The following is a 12755-nucleotide window of genomic DNA, read 5'->3' on the forward strand; positions in this document are numbered from 1 at the left end:
AACAGATTCATCCTGGAGAGGGTTAAACCAGGCTGCTCCTTGGAGGCAAGGATTCTGGGGCTTCGTCTGACATACTTTGGACATGTTGTAAGGAGAGAGAGGTCCTTGGAGAGGGACATCATGCTTGGGAGGGTGGAGCGACGGCGCAGGAGGGGAAGGCCCTCTATGAGGTGGATTGATTCAGTGACGGGTAATCAGGATGAGTGTGTCAGAGACAAGTGCGATTGGCACAGGATAGATCAGGGTTTAGGGCTGTTGTACATAGGGTTGCTATGAGTTGCAAGCGACTCGATGGCACATAACAGCAACAACAACAACATATTCCAAGCGTTGGAATAGCGGGGTCATATGGAATTTATATGTTTAGCTTTTTGAGGTAGTGCCAAAGTGCTTTCCAGAGTGGTTGTACCACAAAATTTCTGTCTTAAGGACAATTTCCTTCCCAAGACAAAGAACACCAATAACTATTTTTTTCTTAGATTTTAAAAAAACATCTGGCAGTATTTATTTCTTTTTAATAATATTTTTTATTCTTAAGAACCCAGTAACCACCTGTTTGCACTGGAATAGTCAGCGGATCATGAACTTCCTGGTCTGGATAGTTACTGTGTCATTCAAGATGGCAGCCGTCACTCTTAGAACCAAAGAGGAAAAGCATAATTAATTGTTTATTTGGAAAGTACAGTACATACATGTTGTTGTTGTTATGTGCTGTCAAGTTGCCTGTGACTCATAGCAACCCTATGCATAACAGCCCTAAACCCTGCTCTATCCTGTGCCAATCTTACTGCCTCTGACACACCTACCCCTATGACTCCAGTCACTGAATCAAGCCATTTCATTGAGTGTGTTCCTCTCTTGTGCTGTCCCGCCCCCCTCCCAAGCATGACGTCCCTTTCCAAGGACTGGTCACTTCTTGCAACATGTCCAAAGTATATCAGACAGAATCCTCACCTCCAAGGAGCAGCCTCGTTTCACCCTCTTTAGGATGAGACTCTTAGCAGTCTATGACTTTTCTCCAGCACCACAGCTCAAAGGCATCAGTTCTTTTAGCATCCCTATTCATTGTCCAGCTCTCTGATGCATAGCAAGGACTATGGCCTGGATCAGGTACACCTCAGTCTCCAAACTGACATCGTTCAGTACTCTGGACGGGTCCCTGACAGCAGACTTTCTCAATGCAATTTGTCTTAATTTTCTGGCTGCTGGTACCAAGAGTGTTGATTGTGGAGCCAAACAAACTAAAGCTTTTAACTTTCTCAATCTCTTCGCCATCTATCGTGATGGTGCCAATCAGCCCAGTGGTGAGAATCTTTGTCTTCTTAATGTTGAGCTTCAATCAGTATTTAAGCATTTCAAGTCCTCCTTAGTTTCAGCAAGCAGGGTATTATCATCTGCATAATACAAATTGTTGATGAGTATATGCATAAGCTATTAAAGAAGTAAGTTATTATAAATAACTTCTTGATGTGTGCCATTGACTCTGAACCAACCCATAGCTAACCCTCCAGCAGATTTTCAGAGGCAGTAAATTGCACTGGGAAGAAATTGCTTATCCTTCTTCCATGGAGCAGCTGGTGGATTTGAACCACATGCCTTTGGAATTGCAGTGCAGGTTCTCACCACTAGACCACCAGAGTTCCCTATGACTACCAAGACATACAGGTTCTTTATGTACTGTGCCATTACATACCTGACAGGGCAGTAATTTTGCACACAACAGACATGATATACAGATATTGCCTGTAAGAAGCAGTTACAAGGGGAGCTCTGGTGGCCTAGTGGCAAGGAGCTGCAACTACAATCCCAGAGGCGAACGGTTCGAATCCACCAGATACTCTGCCGGGTAAGGAGGAACAATCTCCTCCTGTACCAGTCAGATCTGATCTGACGGTACACACACACACACAAATAATAAAATAAAATGAAAAAAAAAAGAAGCAGTTACATTTGATATGTCCCATTTCCCAATTGGGATTTCTAAACTCCATTATAATCTTTGGGAATATGGACCTGTATGTCATCAGTTATTGCCAAAACAGACCTATATTGTATATAAATCTTCTCTTTGTAGAGTTCCAGGAAGAATGCACTTTCTTCATAAGATTAATTTTCCAAAATTGCACAGTGCCTTGTTCTTTTCTTTGTCTTCACTTCTGTCTCTATTGTATAGATGCATAGGAAGAGTTTGAAAAGACTGTGGCCTGAATAAGACACACATTGGGAAAGTCTGTTGTCAGGGACCTCGTCAAAGTCCTAAAGAGCAATGATGTCAGTTTGAATACTAAGGTGAGCCTGATTCAAGCCAGGGATCATGGATCATGGGTCATTACAAATTAACTGCTGTGCATTTGAGAGTTGGACAATGAATAAGAATGACAGAAGAAGAATTAATGCCTTTGAGTTGAATAGTACATGGACTTCCAAAAGAAAAAAAAACAGATATGTCTTGGAGAAGGTATACCTAGAGTACTCCTTGGAGACAAAGATAATGAAGCTTTGTCCCACATACTTTGGACATATTGTTAGAAGAAGCTATTATTTGGAGAGGAACATCATGCTTCAAAAAGTAGAGAGTCAGTGGAAGAGAAGAAGACCCTCAAAAAGATGACGGTGACAATGGGCTCAAGTGTGTCAGGGAGGATAAAGATGGCACAAAATAGGACAGAGTTCAGATCTGTTGGTCATAGGGTCACTATGAGTGGTCTGCAACTAGACAGAACCTAACAACAACAACATGGGCAAAGTCTTGAATAATCCAGGAATCATTAAAATAAAATGGAAGAAGCACACTGTACTCCTTAGAGGGTATATATGTTTTAGTATATTTAGTATATATATTATAGTATAAAATAATAATAATAAATTTTCCTCTTGAAGAGCTTACTGAAAATACAAAAACTTTTGGTTCTGTTATTATTCTCACTACATTTTCTATATATTAGTTTTTTTTATAAATTTTAATATAGTGATAAGATATGCAACAAAGCACATCTTGCTTATTTTCATCTTTATAATGATTTTTTTGGAATAATTTAGCATCCAGCGTTCTGCATAACCTGAAATTCAATAACAATAGGTTACCCAACCAAGTTTCTCCTTGGAGGCTAGGATTTTGAAGCTCTGTCTCACATACTTTGGGCTTTTTGCCAGGAGGGACCGGTCCTTGGGGAAGGACATCATGCTTTAAGGGTTGAGGGACAGGGCAGGGAAGAAAGAACCGGATGAGATAGATTGATAAAATAATGAGGACAATACGTGTAGGTTTTGGAATTAGTGAGATTGGCTCAGGACAGTGCAGGCTTCAGAGCTGTTTCACATTGGGTCACCACTATGAGTCTCAGGTGACTTGACAGCACTTAACAACAACACAGCAACTATAATACCAATTTCTTAAACTAAGGGTTTGGTTTGGAAATTGTACCTTTTATAGGGAATTTGGTGTTGTCATGCATCTTGGTAATACTTTGTAGGTTAGTATCTCGTGGGCCCCCTCTTGGTTTTGATTACGTAGAAACATAGAACATGATATGCAGTGGAGGAGAGCAACTGAACCTTCTCTTGGCTCAAGAATGTATCATCCTCTATTTAAGTTTGAAATCTTGAAAACTCTCACCAAATCCTTCACCTGTCTGTGTCTGTGCATTTTCTATCCTTACAGGAGGCAAGATCCCACGGCGTTTGGAGGCTGTTCCACCAGCAGGAGTACACAAAGGCCTTGCTAGCCCACGTATCTGGCAACAGATTGCAAGTGACTTAGCCACATGTCAAGAATCCATTGTAAGAAGCTCTCCATGCTACAAAGCCGGGAATCTGCTCTCTCCAATTGCAGGAGGACTCTCTGTTATCTACAGAGGAGATGAAACTGACCAGTGCAATGAGAGTATAAAAACCTCCAGTGATGTCTCCAGCTTTGATCTTCATCCATGTTCCCACTATGGAGAGAATTCTTTCTCATGTGATAACTATGAGAGAAGGTCCCATAATATCCTGCATCTTGATAATCATGAAAGAGTTCATGTGGGAATGAATGGTTATAAGCATGATGGGTGTGGTGAGGAATTTAGTCAGAACTTACATCTTCTCAGTCCTTCAAGCATCCACCCTGCAGAGAAGCCATACAAATGTGAGCAGTGTGGGAGACGCTTCAAACACAGAGCAACACTTATTGTTCATTGCAAAGGCCACCAAGGAGCGAAACCTCTTCATTGTGAGGAATGTGGGAGGACTTTTATTTATCCTCTACATTTTCAGGAGCATCAGCGAGTCCACACGGGGGAGAAACCATTCAGTTGTGAGATATGTGGCAAGAGTTTTCATCAAAGAGCAGCACTTAGCACTCATTGTTTGGTCCACATGGGAGAGAAGCGTCACAAATGTGAAGCCTGTGGGAAGAGCTTCACTCACAGAGCAGACCTACAGATTCATTGTAGAGTCCACACAGAAGAGAAACCCAGTGACTGTGGTTTCCAGATCACTTCACAGCTTCTACCTCATCAGAAGGTCCACAGTGGAGAAAAACCATTCAAATGTGAAGAGTGTGTCAAGTACTTCAATAGAAGATCAAAACTTGAAATTCATCACCGAATCCATACTGGAGAAAAGCCCTATAAATGTGAAGAGTGTGGGAAAGGCTTCAGGCAGGCAGCACATCTTCTGATCCACCAGAGAGTCCACAGTGGAGAGAAACCATTCAGATGTGAAGAGTGTGGAAAATCCTTCCGGACAAGACCGGTTCTTCAAGTTCATTATAGGATCCACACAGGAGAGAAACCTTACAAATGTGAAAGATGTGGGAAGGTCTTCAGGCAGGCTTCACAAATTTTGTCCCATCGAAGAGTCCACAGTGGGGAGAAACCCTTTAAATGTGAATACTGTGGGAAGTACTTCCGCAGTAGATCCAATCTTCGGACTCACCATAGAACCCACACTGATGAGAGACCCTATAATTGTGTGGAATGTGGGAAGCGCTTCAGGGTAGCTTCCCAGCTTCTGAAACACCACAGAGTCCACAGTGGAGAAAAGCCTTTCAAATGTGAAGAATGTGGGAAACACTTCAGTACTAGAGGATACCTTCAGGTCCATTGCCGAGTCCACACAGGAGAAAAACCCTATAATTGTGAGGAATGTGGCAAGGTCTTCAGGCAGGCTGCACATCTCCTGACCCATCAGCGAGTCCACAATGGAATAAAGCCCTTTAAATGTGAAGAGTGTGGGAAGAACTTCTCTCAGATTTCTCACCTGCAATCCCATCAAAGAGTCCATAATGATGAAAAGCCTTATAAATGTGGAGTGTGTGGGAAGGGCTTCAAGTGGAGCTTGAACCTTGACATGCATCAGAGGGTCCACAAAGGAGAGAAATCCTATCAATGTGGGGAATGTGGTAAGTACTTCAGTTATGCCTCAAGCCTTCAGCACCATGAGCATGTCCACAGCAGAGAGAAACCGTACAAATGTGATGTGTGTGGGAAAGACTTCAGTCGAGTGTCACAATTACAGTCGCACCAGAGAGCCCACAGTGGGGACAAACCTTAGTTGGATGAAATTTTCAGGAAGTGCTTCAGCTGAGGATTAAATCTGACAAACTCTGTGCTGCTGCTGATGAATATTTTGGAAGTGACGATAGTGGTCAAGTCCACCAGTGGTAATGCCTCAGTATGAAACCTGGATTGTGTAATCAGCAGGACCCTGCAGAGAAAATGATTTTTTATGTTAAAGGCTGGCTCAGAGCAGAGCACACATTGGAAAACCATTATAAACTGTACAGTGAGTACTTCAGTCCAATCATTGGCGTTTATGAGATATGACTCCAGACACAGGCCTTCTTGGGAAGCATAAGCACTTGGTCTCATCTTTAACAATCATACAGTGATGAGTGTACTGAATTTTATACCTGTTATATTGTCAGCTCCATGAAGGCAGGGACTTTGCTGCTGAATTTTTCCATGTAAATGTATTAAAATGAAACCATGTGCAATACTGAAAAAATTGATCCTCCAAGGATGCCTGTAAAAACCCCCCATCCTGAACATTTAAGAAAACATATCATTTAAATGTGGGAAGCCATTCAGTAGAATAAACTGCAATATCCATAGGGTAATCCTGAAGGCATGCAGTTCAAGGCCACCAGCTGCTCCATGGGAGAAGGATGGGCAGTTTCCTCCCATGGGATTAACTGCTTCTGAAAACCCACTGGAGGGTTAGCTATGGGTTGGTTCTGACTACGGTACACAACAAAAAACAGTATTGTATTACAAAGGAGACCTGGTGGCACAATTGTTGGGTGCTCAGCTGCTGAAGGAGGAGTTGAAAATTCAGTCCCACCAATGACTGCATAGGGACTCTGGTGGCCTAGTGGTAAGAAGCTGCATTGTGATCCCAAAGGCCCACAGTTTGAGTCCACCACCTGCTCCCCAGGGAGAAGGATGGGTAGTCTCCTCCTGTGTGATTAACAGCTTCTGAAAACCTGCTGGAGGGTCAGCTATGGGTCGGTTCTTACTCCACAGCAAACAACAACAACGATTCCATGGGTGAAAAGTCCCAGCAATCACTTCCTGTAAAGATGACCACTGGCAGGTCCACTCTGCCTTACAGTTTGCTTTGAGTGTACGTAGCTTCAACAGGACACAACAAAGACAGTGTATACAACTGGCTTCTGTCCTCTCCTAGCCTGTTTTCAAGTGAGAGCTTGTTATTTGGGGCTCTGTGTACTGTTTAATCCATTGTCTATATTTCGGTTGAGCTATCCTTAGTGATTTTCTGACAATACAGACTGAAAATTTGTTAACCTTGCTAATGAGTCACACTGCTATTTAATAAAACAATTGAATGAATAGTCAGTGTTGTAAATATGGAGATTTCTCCATAACACTTTGAAAATGTCAGAAGTAAAAATGACTTGATATCAGACCTCCTCTTCTAATTTCAGAAGGAGGGCGAATCCCTATCATCAGTGGCCTAACATTGAATCATACATGATAGAGATTAGATCTAATTCTGCTTCAAAATTTTTACCAATCTGAGACCAGGCCTCCCTTTCACACCACTCTCCTCTGCTGGAGCCCTTAATTTGTTGGACTGGATACAGTGCTCACATGCCAGACTTGCAGTTATGGACTTTATTAAAGAGGTAATGGGGTTAAGTGGCATCTCTGGTGACCCACTGGTAAGAAGTTGCATTGCCAATCCCAAATCAGACATTTCTAATCCATTAGTTTCTACATAGAAGAAATATGGGCAATCAACTCCTGTGTGATTTATTGCCTCTCAAAACTTGCTGGAGGGTCAGCTAGGGATTGGTTCTGACTTGAAGGTACACAACAACAACAGTATTTGCTGGGAAAATAATGGTTATGAGGGGTTTATTATTATTATGAGTTTTCTTAAAAAAAATACCCCAAAATGCCTGTATCTTAGATTCCACTGAATTTCCTCAAATGTAAATAATTGTTCATCAACAGGAATTTAAGTTTTGTTTTCTTTCTGGAATAATGTAAAGCCATTAAAATGTTCTAAGCATAATTACAGGGTAAGTATTTTATTTTGGAAAAATCATACAGCACTCATAGTATACTCAAACTCCTACATGTGCATGTGTGTGTTTGCACATGTTATGTGTATATACATATGCAAAAGTCATTTTTCAGTAACAATTTATTAGGGCTTAATATATTAAGGCTTATTTGGACACAAAACTTTCAAATCTTCAAGCATTTTGTAAGCAAAGAGTTGATACAAATAAGTACTTTTTAAAAAAATGCCAAAGACGAATGAACAAGTGATATTTACAAGTAATTTAGAAGAAAATAATCTGGGACTAAAATTTTCATTGCCCCCCTCTATAAAGAGAAATAGCTCTCACACCAAATGCACTTCTTAGGCAGAAGCAAAGATAATTTTAATTTTTTTAAATAAAGTTTTATTTTAATTGTGATTTTAATAAACATTTACAGAGAAGTTAGACTTTCATACATTTGTTGCACATTTGCCTCACTCCCTTTCCTTCCCCCTCCCCCAGTTTACTTTAAAAAAAAATTCATTCATTGTTGCACCTACCTTCCCCTCTCCCCTGCCCTCTTTGCAATGATATACATCTTATTTTGGGTTGTTGTATGTATAATGCCTAATCATATATTCCTTTCCCCCCTCCATATATTCCTTTTAGACAATTCTTTCTTTCATCTGTTCCAATGCGAAGGTCATTATCCACCCTTCCTATTCTCCTCCCAATCCGCCATGTCAGACCTGCTTTATAACAGTGGTGCTATGCAGTATTTGTCCTTTTGTGGCTGAAATATTTCACTCAGCATGATGTGCTCCAGGGTCTCCTATGTCGTGTACTGATTTATCAGTTCATTGTTTTTCAGTGCTGCATAGTATTCCATTGTATTAATATACCATAGTTTTTCTATCCATTTGTTTGTTGATGGACACTTGGGTTGCTTCCATCTCTTTGCTATTGTAAATAATGCAGCAATAAACATAAATGTGCATATATTTGTTTGGATGGCGGTTATGGTTTCTTTATGGTATATTCCCAGTAGTGGAATTGCTGGGCCAAATGACATTTCTATTTCCAAGTTTTTAGAAAAGCACCAAATCGCCTCACATAGTGGTTTCACCATTTTACACTGCCACCAGCAGTGAACAAGGGGTTCCAATCTCTCCACAACCATTTACTATTTGCTGTTCTGTTGAACTTTGCCATTGTTATTGGGATGAGATGATATAGTTGTTTTGCAAAGATAATTTTAATGGACACTGACCCTTCGTTGTTTTCTCTGTAAAGAAGCTTTTTTGGGTGGCTTTCTATTTTTTAACTAGATAAAATGTTTTACTTTTTCAGTAAATATCAATATTCCCCAAACAGTAAAATGCATACATTGTTGTTGTATGTGCTCTCGAGTCAACTACAACTCAGTGACCCTATGAACCTCAGCTGTAAACTTTGGTCTATCCTGAGCCAACCTGACCATTTCCAGCACACTTGAGCCCATGGTTAGTCTCTGTGTCAATCCATCTCGTTGAGGGTTTTTCTTTATTATACCGATCTTCCACCTTTCCAAGCATGATGTCCTTTACCAAGGACTGGCCCCTCCACAACACGCTCAAAGTATGTGAAATGCAGTTTCACCATCTTAGCCTCCAAGGAACACCCTGCTTTCACATTCTCTAGGCAGACTTGCTTGTTCTCTTGGCAGTCCATAGTATATGTTCAACACTTTTCTAGCACCACAACTCAAAGCCATCAGTTATTCTGTCATCCTTAGCCACTGCCCAACTTTCAGCTACATCACAAGTCATTGAAAAGACCATAACATGGATCGAGCACACTAAAGTCATTGCTCTTTGGTACTCTGGAGAGGTCCTTGACAATTGACTTTCCCAATGTAATACATATTTTGATTTCTTGACTGCTGGTACCAAAAGTGTTCATTCTGGATCCAAGTAGGATGAAGTCCATTCAGTCTTAGGATTCAGTCAATAGGATTGACTTCATTCAGTCTTTTCTCCATCTGTCATGATGTTGTCCGTTATCCTGGTGGTAAGGATTTTTGTTTTCTCAACATTGAGATGTAATCCAATCCATATTTAAAGCTTTGATCTTCTCCCTGGTATACTACAAGAGCTGGTCACTGGCAGAAGCTTCCTTTTTCATATTACTTTATGATCTTTTTAAAATGCAAATGCAAGTAGGCTCTCCAACTGATACTTCTGTCACACGCATGACAAATGTGTAATTTTTCAACATAGGGGTTTCTCAATTGTGTAAGAAAGTCAGAGCTTTGCTTGCTTTTCTCACACTTACTGGAACTTCTCTAAGTGTTGAGTTGTACTGAAGCCCAATGAAATGTGCACACTGCCTGAAACACTGCTGACAATGAGGGCATTTAACAAGTGTTCTCCTTTGTGAATTCTCGTGGAACAAGGAGGGTGGGACACCGCTAGAAAGTTTTGTCACATACACTGCATTATAAAGCTCCTGACTTTTATGAATCCTATAATAGGTGATCAGATTTGAGCTCAGACTAATGGTTTCTCAAAACTCAGGGAATCTGTAGGGGTTCTCATTGGAGGATACAATGTTCTGTTGGGCAAAATATTTCACACATTTTTTTATAACTGATGGTTCTCTGGTCCCCACTGAGGTTAGGATGTTGAGCTCTGAAAAGTCTGTTTCACTGTTAAGATATGCCTAAGGTTTTTCATCATAGTGAGTTTTCTGACATGTAAATACATTTCTTTGCATGATATTTTAATTTATCTAGTCAAGACATTTGTGAGACTTCTGAAGCATGGGGAGGGCTGAGCTCAACACCTTTCTCACCAACATTACAGATATATGGTTTTTCACCAATGTGATTGTCTGGTGTTGAATAAGTGCCGAGTTGTGGTGGAAGCTTTTATCACACAGACTGTATTTATAATGGAGCTCCTCTGTTTGAGTTCTCACTTTCTGTTGGGCAACAAAGCCCATGCCTAGAATGAAGCCACTCTCACAGGTTGACCACTGGTGTGGTTTCTCCTCCATGTGAATTCTCTGATGTACAATAAGGTCCGAGTTACAGTTGAAACTTTTCTCATATTCAAAGCATTTAAAAGTATGAGTGTGAGTTGCCTGGTGCCTGATTAGATTGGCACTCCGAGTAAAACTTCTCATACATTCCAAGCATTTATTTATACAGCTTTTCACCTTTATGGACTCTCTGGTGCACAATTAGGTCTGATTTCTGGCCAAAGCATTTCTCGCAGGCACCACACTTATAGGGCTTCTCCCCAGTATGAACTCTTTTATGTACAATGAAGGCTGAACGGTGTTGGTAACTCTTCTCACACTTATTACATTTGTAGGACCTTTCACCAGTATGAGTTCTCTGGTGGCTAATAAGATCTGATTTCTCACTAAAAGCCTTTTCACATTTCAGACACTTAAATGGTTTCTCCCCTGTGTGAGTTCTTTGATGTCTTATGAGGTTTGTACTTCTGCTGAAGCATTTATCACACTCACTACATAGGTAAGGTTTCTCGCCTGTATGGCTTCACTGGTGGACAAGCAGATCAGAGCTCTGACCAAAATTCTTGTCACAAATGTCACATGTATAGAATTTTTTCCCTGCATGGGTTCTCTGGTGTCCTGAAAGGGCTAAGTGGTGCCAAAGACTCTTCTCGCATTTGCTACATTTATAAGGTTTCTCGTAAGTGTGGAACCTCTGATGTGAAATGAGTTCTGAGCTTTGGATGAAGGTTTTCTCACACATATCACATCTAAAAGGTTTCTCTCCAGTATGGGTTCTCTCACACATAAGTTTTCATGGAAGCTTCGCTCACGTTCAAGGCACTGGTAAATCTGATCATCTATTTGAGTAATTTTATGTACATGGATAACAATCTTTCTACCCTTGTGAAGGCATACATGATAGGGTTTTCTTTTTTGAGTTCCCTGATTACAGTTCTCTTCTGTAGTGTACATCTTCTATGGCTCTCTCCTAGGGAGTTTTCCACTGGTCTTTCTGACCCATCCTTGTCTTAGCAGTCATTTTCTTAATAAGAACTTGAAAGACACATTTTCTTTAGGCCTTTAGTCATGAGTGGTTTATAAGTTTCCAGCATCATATATGCTGATTTCTTACGTGGTATTCCAAACCTGGCATCCATGGACTCCTATATAATCCATGCAATTTTTTAAATTGAATACAAAATGTCTGATGCCTTCATTGTTGAGGTTTAATGGATCTTCATGGAAACTTCTTGAGTTTAGATGGATGAAAGGCAGTGTTAATTTCCTGGTCCTCATAATTTGTGTTCTCAAGGAAGATAGTGTTCAAAGTAAGATATAGAGCACTGCCTTTATTGACTATGTTATGCCAAATGACTTTTGATGTCCCCCAAGCCTGTGGTCCCCAGGCCCAGGTAAGAGCAACTCTTTCTCTCAAGGAGTTTGGTTGTAATTAAGACTTTGCCTCCTTAAAAAAAGCCCACCAAGACTCAATACTGTCTTCCCTTTAGTTCCAAAGGTCTCCAATCTAGAATCATTCACAGTACTCAATTCTTCCCTTTCCCCGGGAGCCACCGGTGCCGCCCCTCGGGCTGGCGACAGCACTTCCGTTTACTCTTCTGACCCTGGGGTTGGGGTTTCCCAGCGGCCGTAGGCTCCACAGCGGGGGCCCTAAGGGCCCAGTTTAGTAAAGAGTGGGAAAGAGGACCCAGGGGCAGAAACGAAAACGTAAGGCTACACCCTTCATGCGCATCTGCGAGAGGATATAGGGTAGGCCGCCCGCTGCGTGCTTTGAAGGCCAACCCTTTACATTTCTTAAACCGAGAGAATTGAAAAATTTAAGACATGTGTTGCAATATTGAAGGATGCTATGGACAATATATTGAATGATCTAGAAGGCATCAAAAGAAGATGAATCCCTTTCACAAAATTTCTGTACCAGAAAGAATTGATTGACACAAAAAATTCAGGAAATCCCATATGAACAAGAGACAATGGTCATGAAGGCGGAAGTAGAAGTTGCACCTGTAGTTGATATTTGCAAGTACTGTTCAAAAGTGTTTATACTAGCTTTCCCTACCACAAGTGGTATGCAAGTGTCATATTTGTCAATAATTGTTTTCCATACTTTTAAATTTAATTTTATCCTCTACTCTGAATTGCACTGGCTACTTTTACAGCCCCATTTTAAGGGTTTTGTGTTGAATTTCTATCTTCCCCCCCCCTTTTTGTGGTGAGTTCCCATCTTTTTCTTCTTGAT

General features: G+C 40.9%; 1 protein-coding gene across 1 annotated transcript in view; it reads left to right on the forward strand.

The window, feature by feature from the left end:
• The window catches only part of LOC102853981 (zinc finger protein 226-like), an 18300-nt gene extending 12765 nt beyond the window's left edge, over positions 1–5535 (forward strand). Inside the window, exon 4 of the mRNA XM_006901110.1 lies at positions 4255–5535. Coding sequence (XP_006901172.1) covers positions 4255–5535 — 1281 coding nt within the window. The remainder of the gene's footprint in view (positions 1–4254) is intronic.
• The last annotated feature ends 7220 nt before the right edge of the window (positions 5536–12755 follow it).

The sequence above is a fragment of the Elephantulus edwardii genome, unplaced genomic scaffold, assembly GCF_000299155.1.
Source record: "Elephantulus edwardii isolate Elephantulus edwardi_28Jun2011 unplaced genomic scaffold, EleEdw1.0 scaffold00308, whole genome shotgun sequence".
Lineage (NCBI taxonomy): Eukaryota > Metazoa > Chordata > Mammalia > Macroscelidea > Macroscelididae > Elephantulus > Elephantulus edwardii.